General features: G+C 35.0%; 1 protein-coding gene across 1 annotated transcript in view; it reads left to right on the plus strand.

The window, feature by feature from the left end:
• Positions 1–20358, plus strand: part of STS (steroid sulfatase) — a 115142-nt gene that overhangs the window by 27881 nt on the left and 66903 nt on the right. Inside the window, exons 3-7 of the mRNA XM_059816268.1 lie at positions 398–550; positions 1920–2041; positions 4647–4769; positions 10423–10846; positions 19382–19518. Coding sequence (XP_059672251.1) covers positions 398–550; positions 1920–2041; positions 4647–4769; positions 10423–10846; positions 19382–19518 — 959 coding nt within the window. The remainder of the gene's footprint in view (positions 1–397; positions 551–1919; positions 2042–4646; positions 4770–10422; positions 10847–19381; positions 19519–20358) is intronic.

The raw sequence follows: 20358 nt of genomic DNA on the forward strand, positions 1-20358 counted from the left end.
TTCTGTTTCTGTGTTCCTCAAATCACTTTTGTACCTAAAGAAAAAAAAAGCACCTCATTTGCTCTCATGATTTACTGCTGTGTAGTGCAACTGTGTATGCAAAAGTATTGTCACTGAAGTTTTCACTAGTTCTTTGTTCGTCATTATTTAAAGGCTTCATCTGTGTAAAGGTGTGGAAGGAAAGATTGGCTATATACTAAAAGATGCATTTTTATTTTTAAAAAATATGACAGAGAAAATAATGTAAAAAACCAAAACCCTATTGAGAAAAAAAATTCTTTTTCTAATTTTCTTTTTCTCTTTTACTATACAATCCAGGGCAATCTGGATTAAATTAACAGTCAAATTAAAAAAAAGTCTTTATCTGTTATGTTTTCCACCTGTTCTTACACACCAGGAAGAAGATGAGACTCCTTTTATTTCTAATAACTTGCCAGTGCACCATAAACTGTGTCAATACCCACCATGTTTCAAATCCCAATGTCATTTTACTGATGGCTGATGATCTTGGTATTGGAGACCTGGGATGTTATGGGAATAGAACCTTAAGGTATGTTGATACATTTGGGGGAGCCATAGCTTTGGGGTTTTTTTTAATTTAGGGGTTTTTTTTTTATTTCTTTTTTTATATTTTAGTTTTTTAGATTTGTAAGGTTAAAAACTCAAAAACATTCAGAGGTTTCATTAAGTTCTTTATAAGTAACCAAAGTTAATAACCTTCCCAGAGAATTGAATATTCGACCTTTGTTTTCTTAGTAAGGAAAAAAGACTTATCTAATATATTTATACAGCTGAAAAGTTGCATCATAAACAGAGAATTGAGCAACCAACCAATTAAGAGTAGGTCTAGAGAAGCAAAGTATAATCAACAATTTTCTTTTAAAATATACATGACGCAAACACTATGAATTAAGCATATTTTGAAGCACTCATGATTTGAGACAAGCTTGTCACTAACCAATTTGAAATAAAGTGCTGATTTTTTTCCTTCATTTATCTTTATGCTGTAGTCAATAAATTCATTGAAACTAATCTTAATATACCTGAGTAATTCATCAGTGTTCCCCAGTACGATCATTACTACCAGCTTAGGTATGATGGTTGTGTAAACAGCACAGGTTGTACTTAGTCATTGTGTTTCAGTGGTGCAAAGTCTTTGATCATGTTAAATAAAATATTCAGACAAAAAGCACTGTCCTGTCAAATGTTAAATACTCTTGTTCCTGCTGAAGTTAGCTGGAAGTAAAAACTCCTCGTAATTCACACTCAACAAAAATCACTCAAGTTACAGCTTCTAATGTACAACACCGATGCTTGGATCGCTCCCCTCCCAAGGACCAAAACTGCTTCAGGAGCTATGTTCTGATGTGACAATTCAGAATTAGATCTTTGGAGTATGAAGAAATTTCATTATACTGCTTATTATCTGTAGGTGATATTAGAGATAGCAAAGTAGTCTGTTAGAAAATTAACGTTTCTGACTATTCAGACTTAGATGATGGGAGGACTACTGTCCCTTGAGGTCACGGTCATTAATCTCCCAGGTCAGGGACCTATTAGAGCATGCTGCAGCTCCTGGCCATTCTGCGTTCCTAGTTTTCTTTCTGCAGGGTTGCAATACAACGCATCCAGGTGTCACGGTTTAATACTGGCCATGAAGAGTAGATGAAAGTAGGGAAAAAGATTTTTGGCACAATGCCACAGTGTCTCAGTTCAGTGTTAACACCTAATGTAAAAATATTTGACATGATAGCATTTAGAATTGCAGCACCACTATGGTTTTGATAATTCGCGTACATACAATCTTAACTTGATTTTCCTGATAGTTTTTGCCTTGGATGCCTTGATCTCACCATGCCTATTTCCAAATAATCACCTTTGTGTATTCTTTTCTTCTTTTCCTGCTTATATTTTTCTAGAACCCCTAATATTGACAGGCTAGCAGAGGAAGGAGTGACACTTACTCAGCATATAGCAGCATCCCCACTTTGTACTCCAAGCAGGGCAGCTTTCCTGACAGGGCGATATCCTATCAGATCAGGTAAAGTCCCATTACTTTATTTATGTATAAATATCATCTTTTATTTACAGTAAACTGTATGCATTTTTTTCTCTGGTCTTTCTTGATATCTTTATTGTTACCAAGTTAGGTATTCATTTCAGTGACTAATCAAGCTCAGCAGAGTTGGTCAGCATTTGAAATCTTCCATATATATGGGAAAGTCTCACATTTCAGAAGCATTAACACAAAAATAAAGCTTTTTTTATTGAGGAAAAGATTTTTTTTTAAATACCAAGGAAAAAATCTGATTGTGGTTATTTAATGGAAGGTGCAGCCAAATTCCATCAACTTCCTTCACTGTCCAAATGACGGTGGGCTCTTTGCCTGCCTCCCCAGTTGTATTCAGGCTGCTCCCAGGATGTTGGTGGGCAGCCTGAGTGTTGAACATCACAGAGATGCATCTAGAAAGACACAGTGGAAGAACCCAGTGTAAATCCTTCTGCTCAGACATCTCTGTTTCTACAAAACCTTTTGGTTTAGACAAATTGTTATTTTTTTCAGGGGAGGGAGGGGGGGAAGGACAGTTCATTAAGGTATTCCAGCAGCCCTTAAAGCCGGGAAGAAGAAAGCAAAAAATCACCCTTCTTTCGAAGTGTTTTTGTTCCATATCTACCCATACACAGTGTTAAGTATCCTATGAATACATGCATTTAATAACTACTTCTTGAAGTACCTGATCCAAAGCCCATTTGAGTCATTAAATATCCAGTCTGTTTATTTTAGTGTGCTGGGACTGAGCCCCTCAGTGCTTAGCCATGCAACTTTAACATTCCCTTAACATCATTTTTAGCAAGGATCATTATACATTAATCAGATCACTTCTTCATTAGTGATAAAACATCCTGTCCTTGCTTCTGGGAATGAAAGCAAAGCAAGACTCTGGAGTCTACTTGATAACGTTCGTGCTCATTCAAATCAAGTAACAAGCTTCTGCAGAAGTGCCAGCTAATATAACTTGCTAAATTTTCCATTACAGTCAGCTGCAAAGGAAAATTTTATATACCTGTTACAGCTATATTGCTATTAATATTTACCATAGGTAAAGCCACAGGTCACTTTCCATTACAATCCTTGTTCTTATGTCTGAAAAATTAGCATTTGAATTGATTTTTTTCTTAACTGATCTGCTCTCAGTCATACTTAATCATTTCCATGTAGGTGCAAAAATAGAAGTTTGTCGTAACTAAATTATGAAATTGCTAAATATGAACTACTTCCAAATATCAGTGAAGAACTAGTAAAGGTTTATTATAGAAGATGCTAGAATCATGATGTGGAAAAAAAATTTTAGAAATTTAAAACTGCTGCTAACAGAGCTAAAGAAAAATATTCCAAAGTGCAGTATTTGATGAGACACAAACTCAGAGAAAGGTAATGATGAAAACAAAATAACATCATGGTTATGTACTTTTGTTCTGGTAACTTAAGGGAATTACACTGATTTCAGTTGCAAGAGACTGAAGTATATAAAAATAAATATAAATAAATATATAATAAATAAAGAATAGCTATGTATTAATGACTAAAACTATGTAAACTGTTGATCAATAAAGCTAGCTGGGGTGAAAATCTGAAGTCAACATTTGAAGGGTAGGTTGAGCTGTCTTTAATAAACCAGTCTAACGAGTCTTATTCTCATCTAACCACAAGGGATACCTGAGGGAAGATTCTGGTTGTCTACATCAGTCATGTAACTTTGGCACTGCAATCATCCAGTTGCATAATTCAGACTTCCTGGAGATGTATCTGCACAGATTTGCATAGATATTCTGTGTTCTGTCTGTCTATACTCAGAGCCAGCTCTCATCTGGAATCCTAGTAATCTAATTTTCATGAACCTGAGCTCTCAAGTTCCTCATCCTGACAGTAGTTCATAAGCTCAAGTTTGTGTTCCTCAGACTCTCAGTGTATAGAAATTACTGTGCCTTATTTAGATGTTGTCTTGTTAGCTGATACCTGATGCTGCTTTAATGCACTTTACGTGCATTAAATCATGTGTCTTCATGCCATTGTAGCATTGGTCATCTCCAATCAAAACTGAGTGCCCTAGCCACTCTATTTCCAGAATCAGACCCTCTCTTGCTCTTTTTTGACCTCATGATATTTACATGCCCAGCTGTAAGACTGCCCTGTTTGAACTGCCTTCTCTCGAATAATCTTAAAGGCTTGTAGAAAACCACGTCTGAGGAAAGTGGAAGTTCTGAGAGTAGAACTTGGGAGTGATCTCGCTTAGTCCTCAGCTCCATTCCTTCCCCATGTACAAGAAAAATAAATTATACAAGCTCAACTTCTTTCAGATATGTTATACCTTAGAACATCTACAGAAGGGGCTGCAGCTGTTTATGTGATGGCTGGCCCCACAGATGTAAGCAGAGAATTTTTTATCCACTTCTCAATTCTGGTGAACAGCAAAGACCTCGCTCAGCTAAATGAATGATTTTACCTGCCACTTGCAACATTTACTGTCTTGTGGTGATAGGTCATTTAAGTGATACCACCTAAAGCAAAAAAATGCATGCAGAAAGAATGAATGGAAATGGTTTCCCTATATTATCCAAGTCTCATTCATTTTCATTGTATTTAGGAATGGCTGCCTTCTCACGAGTTGGTGTCTTCTTATTTTCTGCCTCTTCTGGGGGCCTTCCTTCTGAAGAAATAACTTTTTCCAAACTCCTGAAGCAGAGGGGCTATGCAACGGCTCTAATAGGTAAAATTGCATACATACACAGCGTTATTTTTCATTCATTTCAATCAAAAGAACATTAGCTTTCCATATAGGCTATTAAGGGTCTGCATTAAGCTTTTTTCCCCCGCAGCATAATGAGTTTATTTTTCCAGCACAAAGCTGAGCACATTCCTATGCATATGTGAAACGCTAATGGGTAAGTATGTCTAATTCACTTGTGTAGTTATAGTCTCATTGAGCAAGGTACTGAAGACACATGATGAACAAATTGAAAATTAGTCACGCTCTTGAAAAGTTTTCAGTATAAATAGGAGTTTGATTACAACAGAGACAATGAGAGATCGATCACAGGGTACAAGTCAGCACAGTGGTGGGATTAATTTCACCAGTTTTCAAATATCTGTAAAGTAGATAATGTACTAGCTGGGCTAACCGTCTGGACTCTCTTCTTAACCATCAGACAGAAATGGGCATTTCTAGGAAATTTGTCTCATCCTGTGGCAGATGTTTAAAATAAAAATGTGTTTCTATCTTATTATACAGATAGTTCAGACAACTAATTGCAGCATAAATATCTAGTGATGGGTAAAAGGAATCCCACCAGATGAATATTAAATGGAATTGGAATGACTATCATAAAAGTATAGCATTTAAATAATGTGATTATTTTTTTTTCCTAATTTGGCCACTGACTTATTCCACACTGTTTACATTTTAGAAGATTTTTGTGAAATACAACTTTGTATTACTTAATGTACATTTCTGTAATGGAATTGCCAGGAAGTAGTTGTTTAGAGAACATCATACTGGAATGTTACTACATTCTTTCAGAAGCTGGATGCACCCAATTTGGTTTTTAAATGTAACAAAAGCTTGCAATTTTGGGAGTAATTTTTGTTTTAAAATTAGGCTGTTTAGCAAGGCTAACAATTCACACCACTGTTCAAAAAATATCTGTATTATGTAGGTAACCAATGTTGATGTTGCTAACTAAAAAATCCTACTTAGCTATACCTCAGTCTTAGAAAGAATAAATACCTTAATGTCCTGACAGATTCAAAACAGGAAACAAGAAAATTTTAACAGAAGTATATTTAGTGCAGGTGTATTTGAAGCATTGTGCAAAAAGGCCATTCATAATTCATCATGTTCGTCATGGAGTTAATTCCTATTGCTCCATATTCAATTAAAGACTGAAAAAAAATCATTTTTCTGTTTGTAACAAGCACTGTAATACAACTAATTTTCTGGGGCTGACCTAGATAATGTACTTTTTTTAACTACTTTCACTGCAACATGACAGCTTGCCACTTAGATCTCCAGAAGTTATCTCCATGATTCTTAATGAACAATTCCTCCAAGTGGCCTGAATGATAGCTACGAAACCATAAGATGTAATATTACCATATCCTTAGTGTATAATGAAGGCTTCCAAAAATCAAGAAGTGCATTAAAATTAAGGATAAAATATATGTAAATGACAAAAAGAAAAATTATGTAGATTTGAAGACTAGATAGACAGGCTCTGATTCCCAACCAGCCCATTTGCTGCCTCTGCTGGTATTCTTATCACATCGTATTAGTCTAGGTCAGGGAGTCTTTGGCTGGTTCAGTCTAACTCAGCAGTTCCCAAACAATTAATTGTCAAATCTTGCATCAGTGATGGATTGGCATAAGGGTAATTTGAAGCCTTTCAGTTCCTCAAGCCTGTACTGTCATGTCTCCTTTTTGCCAAGTTTCTCTCCCCTTTACTCTCTAAGGACATTTTTTTCTTTCCTGAATGCCTTTTCCTTTCTTTTTTAATTTTTTTTTCACTCCTCTGAATATATACTTCCTCTTGCTTGATACGTCCCTAATATATTTTAGCTATAAATCTATTTTATGTATATTTTTTTACCTCATGTTTTTCCCCTGTGACACAAAGAAGGTGACATCCAATAGATCTGTCAGGAAGAGACACAGTCAGAAGATCTGCAACAAAACCGAGTTTTATCAGAAAAGGCTGATGTACTGAATATGTAATATTTCACCAGTTAAGGATCCTGGAGAGTAGCAAGAATGTTGATGTTTTGTAGGAAATAGCTATTCATAATGCAAAAATTCCACTGAAAGTAGATGGGTATTGTTTTAACTACTGCTATACTCAATTACAGTTGAGTAAAGGTCAACTTTTCCTCACTACTGTTATCCAGTGTGTTGTCTAGCATCCAGAGAAGTTTAAAATCCACCTGTGTAGCTTATCTCCAAAGTTTAAAGAACTAATGGACAAACTGGGACTTGTATCTTTCATCCAGAATGAGTTGTTGTGATATTTGGACACACCATCACAGCAGTGAGAAATACAGGATTGGCTGAATCTTTGAAGTAGGATTAGTACAGCAGTTATTAATAGAAAAGCTTACAATCTGATTGTCCTAATGATATATGCATATTTACTTTATATTATTATTGCTATGTATATCTTATAAATATATTTCTATGAGCATATAACATATTTGTTTGCATCTTGCTCTGCATCTTGCATCTTACCATTTATCTGAAGAGCACAAAACCATACCAAAAAAAATATATCGGTATATACAACTCAGTGTTCAGATTGCTCCCTTTTCAACTGTCTGAGGGAAAAGTAGAGAGAAAAATATGGATTTTTGCAACATTTCCAGCATTCTGGGTTCTGAAAAGCTGAGTTCCAAATGAAGTTTCTTGGCTGAATAGGACTTGCCTCTCATTTCCACTTGCCTTTCATTGCATTGCTTTTGCTCTGCAGAAATCTTAATTGTGGCAGAAGGAGAGGGAAAAAAGCCTAGATCTCAAACTATTAAGGTACTTGTAATTTACAATTAACAGCATAAATTTCACTCAGAAGCTTAGTAGGGTCTGCTGAAATGCGTATGATGCTTGTGTGAAGTGTCCATACTATGAAGCTTCCCTTTGCAAAGAGGTGAGGTGAGAGCATTTTGCACTGCTTTCAGATTCAGAAATGCTCCAGAGTGTAAAGCACACTACAAAAATCTGTTGAAATGCCAGCTCAAGGCAAAGATTATTGTCACAAGTAATGAAACAAAACATGCATTGTGGACCCAGTCATCACTTGCTTTTTCAGAGTAGCACAGGACCTATCAACCCCCTCTACCTCGTCAGTCATTTGAGAATGGCAATTGTGTCTTTCCATCACAGCTGCTGATACGATTTGAACCAGTGCTTCTGTTGTTTTTTCCAGCTAACCTGCTGCGTGCTTTGTTTGGCTTAAGTTGCTTCTGAACAAATCTTTTTTTGAGGCCCAAGTTCATCTTGACATTGAACAATTTGTTGTGCTTGCTAAAACCCTTTCGATAAAAATAGGTCCTATATTTTCCCCTGTCCCAATTTGTTGTTGCAAGATTTCTTCTGTCCTGGCTTGCAATGTCTAGTTCTATTGAGATCCAGTTTAAACACACTTCTTTATATCATAATAAATGACCTTGAAAGTATATTTAATTTGCTTAGGTTTCTTTTTCGTGTTTTTTTACTGAATTATAGGTGCCTTGAGATTGACAAATAACAGCAAAAAATTAAAGCTTTAAGAACATTTATATTCGTGATTATAAGCCTCTACGTTTATTTCAGTTATCTAACTTGATGAGAGTTGTTTCATGCTGACTTTGCTACACATTTGGCTTTACGATTATTCCATGAAGACAGTCATGTAAACCTAAGAGAAAACACTGAAGCATTTATTTTCATAAATCTGTATCTTTGCTTGCTGGGAATGAAACTCAGAGTTGCAGTCTTAGCTAGCCCTTTATGGCACCATTATAACATCTAAAAATTCAGTACAGTGGTCTGCATTGCTATTTTTGTAATCGGCCACAATAACGTTCACTGGACCATGTCAGAAGTAGTGAGTAGAGCCATTCTGCCCGGGGAAAGCAGAATACCACCTCAGGTGAGGGGGGCCATCTGACAGTAAGTGGGAAAACTTCTGATGGGATGAGAAAGCTGTAGAGGCCTCCATTCCACTGGCACATAAGCAGACCTGAAAATGCTTTTATACCTGCTTCTATCACCATCAAGAGATGTACAAGGAGAACTGGACTCTCAACTAAGCATTCAGTCAGGCTCAAGATTTCTGCAGTATTTTTCTCCACCTTTGCTGACGAGTGAACTTAGGCACACAATATTCCCATTGCATACCTTAGCTCTGTCGTTTGTGAAAGAGAAATAATGACACTGAGCCCATTTGCTAGGTACTAGTTCAAAAAATCAGAACTGACCCCCATCTTCACCCTCTTTGGTACTGCAGTGCCCGCATTTGTCATTGCCAAAGGCAAGAGTGCAGGATGAATATGCTGCTCTCTAGACCCAGGAGATGCTCAGGACTGCCTGCATCAGGACTCTATCTTACAGATATATAAAAGCTGGAATGGTTCAGGAAAGGGGAAAATTCTGTATGTGCTTTATTCCTTTCATGTACTTTCTACCATATGCATCCTCTAGAACAAAATATTTCAAATTTCTTTAGGCTAGGTTATGGGGTTGACGTTTTACTGGGTTTGCAGGTTTTCTTATTTATTTCTTTTAAGATCACAGCCCCTGAATTGTGCTGGTCACGTTTAGGTATTTGATTCAGAAAAAATAAATAAAAGTTGGCCCAGCAATATGTATCGTTACCTGTTTTGTCAAGGGTGACATGTTTTGTCAAATATTTAACACATTTCCTTGCTGACACCAAAGAGCATAGCTCTAGTCATAATTTATGTCAATAGGCTTAATTGAATTTGAATTATGCATTTGAATTTAAATAACAGCTACCAGTTAGGTCTGTTGCACTAAGCGATGCATAAGCATATGGTAAAGGGTTATACCTGAGTCATAGAATGAATTATCTAAATACTTACTATAATCAGCATGAACATAGATTATGCTACTATGGTGCAAATCAGACTCATTGTTTTCTTGTGTCAGCCGGTGTCCAACGTTATTGCAGAATTAGAATGATTTCCTAGTGAGACAAAATGCTGTGAGAGAGAGTATTTGGTGGTAATTTACTTGTTACTGTTGTTTCTTTTAAAATTTATATCTATATAAAATATAGATAAAATATATAAAAATAAAAAATAATCTCCCTCACTATATATAAGTATATAGTGAGGGAGATCAGCAATTTCAGAGATTTTGCAATAATAAATGCCTTGGTAATTTCAATATTCTTGATTTATTTCCTCTTTGTTACTGTTTTCTTCTTTTTTTTTTAACTAGCCAAATGTGAATGATTTGCCAGAAAGATTTCAGAAAGCATATTTTATAACTCCATATTGTCTCTTCCTAAGAAAGCAGTAGCTGCTACAAAACGGTATTTTCTTATGCCTACTTGACTACACATGCACAAAGGCTTCATTTTCAAAGTTAACTATCTGTTAGGGCTCTGTTGCTCTTCAGTGACCTGCTAGCCCACTCAGAACTTAATGGTCTCCATCAGGAGCTGTGCCAAACTATTTCTAACTAAAACGAAGAGGCAGACATGAAACAAAGTCTTTGATGAAGGCATAAAGAAAGATTAGATAGAAAATAGGGATCCACACAATAAATCCTGGGTGTGTGGGATATCAGTCAGATAGTGACAGTTTGGAATAGTGTACGTTATAAGTCTGATGATTTAACTACAAAAATACTCCCTGTCCTTCTCTCTTTGTAGGAAAGTGGCATCTTGGGATGAACTGTGAAAGCAGTAATGACTTCTGTCACCACCCCCTCAGTCATGGATTTGATTACTTTTATGGGCTTACCGTGACCAATTTTAGAGACTGCAAACCTGGCCAAGGCAGCGTATTTTTAAAAGGGGTTCAGAAATCCCTTGTCATCCCAATCCAAATCGCTGGAATCACCCTGGTCTCTTTGGCAATAGTGCAGTACATGGGCCTCCTCAAAGTACCTCTCCAAGCATGGGGTTACTGCTTCTTAATAACTGCTATTTCACTTGCGGTTTTGATCTTTTTCTTCTATCATTTTCGACACCTGAACTGCTTCTTAATGAGGGACCATCAGATTATCCAGCAACCACTATCCTATGAGAACCTTACTCAGAGACTGACAAAGGAAGCCGTGCAGTTTATAGGAAGGTAGGTTTCTAATTGTGTTATAAGTTAATGCTGGCATTTCACAATGATGATGCTTCCAAAAAAGTAGAAAAAAAATGCGAACCAGTGGGCATGAGGAATATGTCATTATATTTTACCATCAATTTTTTCCTTTAAAAAATGACTGAAGTTAATCTTTTTAGTGAAAGTGACTGTTTTTTTCTATCAGGTATGTCATTATTTTCTCATAAAAATTAAAAACTATTTATGTTTACATGTTTCAGAACAATTTTTCAAAAAATAGCCAACTTCTTTAGGATTTTCATTCTTGAGAATTTCATGTAACTTGAAATCTGAAAAATCTTTTGTGGTGTGACTTAATTATGTGAAAGCACAATGCAGAGTCATAATCTATGACTTTTCTGGAATGGGAAAGTGTTCTTCATCATTGATTTGATGCATCCATTAAATGGCATTCATAAGGCCAATTTTTAAAGATACTGTCATTTTAGATGCTTCCACTTTTATGCCAGGTTCATTTTGAAAAGACTTGATTTTCAAAAGTTAGGAAATAAATGTTTTTTTGAAAGCAATGATTTTTTAATAGCCATTGGATCACCTAAAGATTGGCTGTACAAAATCATTCTAATTCATTCTTCATTTTTGCAAAGTTAGCTACTTTGGTGTAATTGTCACTACAGGGCTTTTAATGGGGTGAAATCATAGATGTATACATTTTTATATTCTGAAATATAAATCAGTATTTTTGAAGCAAAAATATTTCATCCATTTAACTTCATGAAAAATATGCCAGAGTATTTTTCTCAGTCACTTTTGAAACAGGTTGCACCATTTCTAAAAAAAGTTAATCAAAAGTAAAAACGTGTTCTAAGACATGAGAAGTCCCTTAATGACTATTCTGAAAAGTATGTACCAGGTAGTTACTGTGAATACATTCATATGGTGTCATTGCTGACTAAAAACTTATACCAAAGAATCAGAGGCTAAATTTTCTAGACTTAATGACTGCATGCAGTAGTCATCAAGACTTTTAGCAAGAAAAAATGTTTATCTAAAATCTTGATCTCATACTGCAATTTTTCTATCATTTCTATCATTATAAATATTTGATGTAGCCATCTCTACTCATCATACCAAAATAAAATGGGTTTTATATCAAATTTCTTTAAGTGACTAAGTCTTTCCAACAAGCAACATTCTCATGAGTATTTATAAATAAACTAAAACATCTTTATTGCCTCTTGCAATGATGATAGATATAAAGATAGCTTCTCATCTACATTCTAACTAATTTAACAGTGAAATACTTTGTTTACTACAAACACACACACACATACCCCCCTTTGAAAATTGTTGAGAACTTATTTCGTTAGTCACCAAGCATGTGGTGATTTTAAAAGGCTCTTGAGTACATTAACTATATATTGGCAGTTTCTTCCGTGATTTACAAGTACGTAATGTGCCTGTAGTGATTCATAATGTTCTGGATATCTCTGAACGTTTTGTTGATTTCAATGCAGTGACAATAATATGGTAGCCCCAAAACAGGTGAGTTCAAGATTGGAAATCAATGCTAGAAAACTAGTAACTCCCTTAACTTTATTAATATTCATAATCTGCACAGTGTTATTGTATAGCTTAGTCAGTGTTTAGAGCTGGCAAAACAATGTATCATCCAAGTCAGCATAGCTTTGTTGACTCAGCTGGAGTTAAGTGTCTTTACATCAGCTGGGCACTTGGCCCCAGTTCTCAATGTAGTTTCCAGACAAAAGTGATGTTAAATTGAAGTCAAGTTAATAGCACATATTCGTAATTTACAATAAACTTTGTTATAGGAATGCTGCAGTTATAGTAAGAATTATAACCCAGACAATTCAGAGTCAGTGTTAAAGAATATCCAAGCACATTAAGGTATTGAGAAGCAATTAGGGCATTTGAGCAATTTTAACTGTGCCCTGTAGTGAATTCACGTGTGAAGTGTATAACCATAAAGCTTGCTCCTGGGGATAGGAGTAATTAGATTAATATTCACTGAACTGATCTGTCCCATATAATAGTGTGAGCAAAAAAATCAATATTTGCTTTGACACACTGGTTCTGACATTATATAGTTCATACCTGTCAACTCCAGTGCACCAGTAGACCATTGCTTTTATGACTAAAATACTGACTTTGGCCATTTGTAGGGGAATGGCTGTCAAGAGGCAAGCAGGTTGCAGCAGCAGTCAGACATCTGGCATTCATAAGTAAAGGGCCACAAGGTTTTTGGAAGCTCCAGAGCGTTCTTGTGTTTCTAATTCTTTCAGTGAGCAGTCTCCCTCAACCTTCCTTTAGCCACACATTTGACTCAACACTTGATTTGTCATACAGGCTTATTTTGTTTAAATAATACAATGAGTAGCAAGTTCAGTCCTGTACACCAGTAATCCCTGTGCACAAATATACCAGAGTTCAAACAATCCTGAATTTGAAGAATTCAGAGTCATTTCCCTTCAATGGTTCTTAATACATTTTATCATCAAACTAAAAATCATCAGCTGTCATGCATGTTTTAATTGGTTAATTATCTTTACAATAAATATATGATGAAGCTCAAATCTTCAAAAGCACTGGTACTTCCTATATAGCCCTTTCATGCTATACTTATAATATATATTAGTGTATATATAGTTTTATATATATAACAATTAAAACATAAATGGTTTTTTTACCTATGTAAGTTTATTATACCTATTACCTATATTAACTTTATAAGTTCTTCAGAGTTCAGGCCATGGAATTCCTGATCTTATTCTCTTTTCTAGCTATTTCTCAGAGATATTGACAGCGTTTTGACTTCTTACCATGTATATAATCATCAGATCTTGTCTTTTTCAAGTCGTCTTATAATTTATTCATGCCGTTATACTTACTTTGGTCTGTTTGTTGGAGAGTTGATACTGTATTTGTCCTTCCTTAGTCTAGGATATGTGTATTACTGTTTTCATTTGTTCCTAGGTAGATTGAAAGAGAATAAATACAATATTCAATGCTCAGAAATGGCACTGGGGAAGAATATATACAATATACAATTACAAGTGTCAGATCCAGTGCGTGAAAAGACATAATAATTTAGTTGCTCACCCTAGTTGTAAATGGGCAGGTCAGCTCAGTGTATGTTAATTTTAATTTTTCCCAAAAGAAAGTGTGTGTACATATTGTAAACCAATCAGAACACTCTCTAGGCATTACAGTATATTTGAAAGTCAAATGGATGCTAATTATTTCATGTTAAGTTCAATATATTTGTCACTCATGTGTCTTCAGCACGTCCTTTAATGACCAGCTGCACAGACAATCCAAATTTCGAAAATGCCAGAGTCCTGTTTTTAACATATCAGTAATTAACAAGACAAGTACCACCCTATAACAGAGAATACCTCTCTGAAAATTTTGGATAGCTGATCACAATTAATGATGATATTAAAAAAAAAAATCCTAATGAAATCTAACTTCTGGAAAACAGTGTTTGCATACAAACATGTTTATATTCAAAAGCTATCATAAAGATGATGTTGAACAATTTTCCTGCAGATTTACTTTTTAAGTCATAGATTGCATAGCCATAATATTAAAAATGTTTATGTCAGTTAATACATTTTTTATTTTCTTTTTATCTATTCTATTTCAGTTCTTGAAACACTGTTACAACACATGTTCAAATTTATTTTCATCTAATCTAGCAGACCGTGGTTTAGAGGTTTTCCATATATCACTAGGTCTTAAGATCAGGCAGTTGGCATGTTGTACTGGAGTTAGAGCTCTGAAATCAAGTGTTTTTATGAATCCTACAAGAAGATTCCTTATAGTTTACAGCAAAACACTGTAGAGAAGAGTTTGTGTATCTCTGTATACACATGATGTATATGTGCACATGTATTAAAAAAGGGTAATAAATTATAAGCCATAACAACTCTACTGGATCTTCATCCCTTTTTCTCAGCCCTCTGCTTGTTCCTTTTGAACAGGAGAGCTAAAATATTTATTCATGTACTTTAGGGCCATCTGAAAATGGAAGATTTTAGTCATAGAAGTAATTTAAGCATGATTAAGGACCTCACTAGTTCTGCAATGAGTGACAGACTGCATTTTAAATGGAACGCTTCTAAAAAGCTGAATATCTGTATACTGGACTCCAAAGTTTTGCAGGGGAGAGGCATTTCATAATGAGTATAATTTGTAGTAGGTGAAAAATTTCTTTTTTTCCCCATGCTTAAAAGAATGTACTTTCTGAAGGGGAGAAAAAAGGTTATATACAAAGGAAATAAAAACATGTATGAATTGTGTACCTTAAGCATTTAAAGGAAGAAATAGGCATGAAATTAGAGTATCAATTAGATAATCAGTTAGTCAAAAGTGTCTTGGATATTTGCATGGAAGAATCATTTCACAAATGCAGATATAGTAGTAACACATCCTACTTCTAATATCTTCTAGAAAGAGTCAGATTTTCCGTATATTTACATTTTTTTTCCCCTTTCTCATTCCATTTTCAACACCTTTTCTGGTTTTGATAAGTTACCCCCAAGTGGTCTGGAGTTTTCTATTCTGATTTTGAAAACTTTTCAAAATATGAGATTTGTGGTTTAAGGTGTGTCTTTTAAAATAGTAAGACAGAAATATTCATTCATTAATTCATTCATGCTAACAAAGATTTTAGCACTGTTAGTGGTCAGAACAAAACAAAATCCAGCTTGTAGGACAAAGTCCTGCTCCGATACAACTAAGCCAAGATTTACCTTTTTCTTCTGCAGGAACAAGGCTTAATGAAGTGCATTCAGCCAGTCCAGTCACAAAGAGCACTGTCTAATTGGTGATCTAATCTGGAAGTAGAGGAGGGAGCCATGGGGAATAAGCATTGAATGAACTTATCCGCTGGGGGGATATTGAATAAGAAGAATGTTTTTGGTAAACGGAGAGTTACAGGAAAGGAAAAGTTAGGTTTGCATCTGCCTGTATCAACACACTGTTACATATTTGTGCTGAAAATGTATATTCAGATTATATATTGCAACATTTTTGTTTTCTTTCATCTCAGTTGTGACTCTGGTGTACTGTGGCTATGTGCAAATGACATATTCTCATTCAATATATCTTATTAAATCATATGTACTTATTCTTGTAAGATGTAATATATTTTACCCCTATATCTATTTCAAATAGTTCTTTGCAGGCTATTTCAGTCATATGGGTGAATTAGCTGTAATTTATAAAACTTTGGGGACTACAGAAACAATTGTTAACCCAATTTTAACATGGCACAGTGTTTGTCCAGCTCAGTCAAAGCCAAGTATATCTGCTTTCATAGTCAGGTGCTGTGAATCGTAATACCTCAACTGGTATAGGGGGTTTAATGGTCTAACAGGTTAAAAATATGTACTTTATGACAGAATGTGAGGATAATTTCACATCTAGCAAAAAAAAAAAAAATGTTGTTCAGAAAGATCATATTGTCTATCACATTAAAGGTTAATTTAGAATGTATTGTGAAAAAGTTAAATGGGGGTCTGTATTGTCATGTTCCCATCTCGTTTCCAGTACGGAATCGTACTTGAAATCTTGGTTTGATTTGACAACCACAGGCCAACAAATTCAGAGCCCCACCTGTTGCTCTGCTGCAGCAGTCTTAGGTTAACATCAATGCACAGAAAAGCACCCAAGGAGTTTTCAATGCAGCAAGTATTTAGAGCAAAATTTCAGGAAAAAAGTTAAAAGACCCATGTGTGAAGTGCAAAGTCAGATTAGTTGTAACTTGCTCTTTCAGCCACTTTAAAGCTGTGTTTTACAGCTCAAGCCTGAACTGAATCCTTGAATAATGTAAAGACTCCTCAAACTAAAAAAGAATAATCTAGTACTATGCAATATGCAGAGGAGTCATCAGCAACATGATGCTTTTAGATGTTTTCAAGATCAGTTAAGCACACATTAAATGATGTCTTATGTCAGATATGTGTAATCTCTCTGGCTACTTTAAATTGAAAAGACTCTGCTTCATGTCGGAATAAAGGTTTTTACTATATTTGAGTAGAGTGAATCTCAGATCTTTTGAAACTGAAGTTCCCTGTGTTTGAACCATGTAAAAGATAATGGCAATACATTTTTGAAGGAGCTGTTTACTGAAGTGGTTCAGGAGTTAAGCTGTTACTGTCAAATTTCTCTCCTGCCTACTAGCTGGTATTATTCCATTTTCAAGGTCACGGTAAAGGTAGTCAGTTATGATTCTCCTCAAAGAGTTTTGGCAGGAGATTAATAGCTGCCTGTGATCTTTTAGAGGATATTAATAGGTGTGACACTTCTCCACCTGACAGCGAGCTGTCAATCAGAACCTGTCAATTTGAGTTGCGAAGAAGAGAATGATGTAGTGCCCTTCCATATAAATCATTGATTCGATGACTCTTCATGAAAGTTAGATCTTTGTGTCAGTTCAATTTAAAAAAAACCCAGACCTGAGTTATTATCTCTTGAAAATAACATTTAAAGTGGAGGCTTTTGATACTCACTTTTAGCATTACAGACATACATTTAGAAGTATGCACTATCTCTGTGACATTAGAACAAGGCAGTTTGCATTAAAAGTAAATTGTGCCTGCACCATTATAAGTATAAAGTAGATTTTTGTGGTGTTTTACCCTAGAATTTGTACATTACTCTCAATTCAGTGAACTGTGTTTAAGGAAAAAGTCAAAGATAATCCCATGCAGTAAAAAATGCAAGTTGTAAAACAAAAACCAGCTGCCTTGCAGAAATGTTCTTTAATGAAAGGTCAGTGTTACATTAATATACATATGAAATATTAAACTTAAAAGTATACATCTTTTTTTTACTTGAAGTGCTGACATTTTCAGTCTTTTTAATTGACTCAGAAGTCTCATGTGTTATTTGTTGCTACAATGAAAGTTTCTCACATATATGACCTCTCAAATAGCAACAAACACAACTTCATGGAAAGTGTATCTTCTATGAAAAATACTGTCTTGTCTTTATTTTTTTTAATCTGTACTTTATAATACTAAGATAATACAGGATACATGCACAAATATTTGAAGGGAATTCAAATAATTTTGTTTCCATTTTCCACATGAAAAATGTTCTATTTATTCTGTCATTTTTTTAAACAAGGAGAAACTTTTTATAAAGAAAAGTCCCAGTCAGAAACACACTTATCAAGTAAATAATCTGGATAAAATTTTCCCATTTTGTGTTTATGTACTGCTGCTTATGCCAGTAAGAAAGAAAGCTTTAACCATGCAACTTGTGCAAAAACATGCAACCAGGGAGAGAGGAAAAATGGATCATAAATATAATAGATTAAACCTAGTTATTTTTCCTTAAGAGTAAAGTATTGATACCATATGAATCCTTTTTATTAAAAGTCTTTGTTTTCAGGTTCTAAAAGTTAGAATTTTTTTTTAATTTTAAAGAAACAGTTTGTATGTACATGTCTGTATTGTTCCTCCCCCCTTTAAAGGGTGGATGAGTCAGCTGCATGAGAAAATACATAGTCTCCCTTTGATGTTGATGTGAATCACAGGTATTATCCACCACAGATTGGCAGGGGAAAATATGGTAAATAAAGCCAAAAATACCCTGTAATTATCTGAGTGCTTTAAGGTGAGATCCAGACAAGTTTTCTGGGTAGTGCTTTTGTGATTCAATTGGTATTTACAATATACGTAAAATACAATATGTACTACAAATACTGTTAAGAGTGTATAGCAGTAAATTTGGCTAGTACTGCACAATTTTAAGTAAAGTTCTATAAATAATGCATAAGAAAAAGTTCTTACTTGAGCTGTGCTTTCACAGCATGCTGAAACTGATCATAAATACCATGCTGACAGATCACATGAACAGCAAAATTTACAGTCTATTTATTGCACTCTTTCTTTTGTATCAGTTCAGGAAATAGATGGAAGACAATGAAGTCTGTTCATTACTGTGACAGGAAAAATATTTCTTTATATTAGTATGTACTTTGAGATTACTTACTCTTTTGTACAACATACTTGTAGTGTTATGTACTGATCACATGCATACACACAGAGCGTTAAATGACAGCAGAAGATTTGGTCATATACCTTAGTCCAGGGTAAAGAAGGAGGAAAAGTACTAGTATACTTGCTTTGACGTAGTCAGTGATACTATGGTATGTTTGACCCTGGTCCTCATAATAGTCTAGTTGATCCGCTTCCATATGACCTTGTGAGGAAGGTAATTGTGTTTCACGTATGTATGTAGTTCTGAAGGTATGGTTTTGAACAGCAGTTTTATTCAGGTTTTTAAATATGTGTTTGTAAAAGGAAGAGAGGTGCTTGTAGGCAGAAATTCTAGGTTCCTGGCTTTTTGTGTGTGTGTGTGTGTTCCGGATTACCCTGTAATCAGTTACAGTATTCCTATTCCTCTTTTTTTGGGGATTGTGGGGGGTTTTTTTGAGCTCTTTTTGAGATTTCATTGTAAAAATCTTGTTATAAAATATACTAAGGTTTTGGGGGTTTGTTTTGTTTTGTTTTTTTACAGGAACATTGATGCACCATTTCTTCTTGTCCTGTCTTATCTTCATGTCCATACTGCTCTATATGCTTCAAAAAATTTCAGAGGAAAGAGCAAGCATGGTTTATATGGGGATGCAGTGGAGGAAATGGACTGGAGTGTAGGTACGTTACATGTGCTTCTAACATCAATGGAGGGAATTCATGAAAGACTTGCATTCATGTCCACCAAGTGCAGACTTCTGCAATTTGCATATCTATGGTGTATCTGACATACTTGTCCTTTGTACTTAGGGGAAATAAAGGCACAATAATCTGGCCTCTTGCAATATCTACTTCATGACCAAATTTATTGTGTCCTATAAATGCCTGGTCTCTTCTTCGACTATGAAGGTAGTCTATACAGTATGGAGTTAGCAAAGATATGGACACCTTAACTGTGGACAATTGAACCAGAGTAGCTGAATCCAACCCCATGAACTTCCAGGTGTCCTCTGGCCTCTGCAGGTTGTCCTCATAAAACAATATACTAACTTGAAAAGTGTCCACATGATACTGATGTAAAAATATTTTCAAATAAAGTGACTACAATATGCACTGTTAGCAAAAGTAATTTGCTAATTATTTTAGTGGGTTCTCTGAATTAGTGAAGTCACTCAGGTGAGGTCCACTTCTGTTCATGAAGAACAGTCAAAACCAAACAATTTGCCCTTCAGAGCTTTCCATTCTCTCTGAGGCTGGAGAGCAGTTGACTGTTACATCTTTCAACAGACTTTTCTTATCTCTAGATGTATTGGAATGACTCTCCGATTCCAGATGTAATCACCTGTGATAACAACTAACATATATTTTTAAATAATCATATTGGAGAATAGCAGTAGTAGGAGCTAAAGATTAGCTTACATTACATAAGCTAAGTTGATTCTGTTCTCAGTACAGCCCAGTGCAAAGTGGCTTTCTTCAAGAAAATGTTACTTCCTTATTAAGCTGCTATAAACAGATATT

The sequence above is a fragment of the Gavia stellata genome, chromosome 1, assembly GCF_030936135.1.
Source record: "Gavia stellata isolate bGavSte3 chromosome 1, bGavSte3.hap2, whole genome shotgun sequence".
Classification (NCBI taxonomy): Eukaryota; Metazoa; Chordata; class Aves; order Gaviiformes; family Gaviidae; genus Gavia; species Gavia stellata.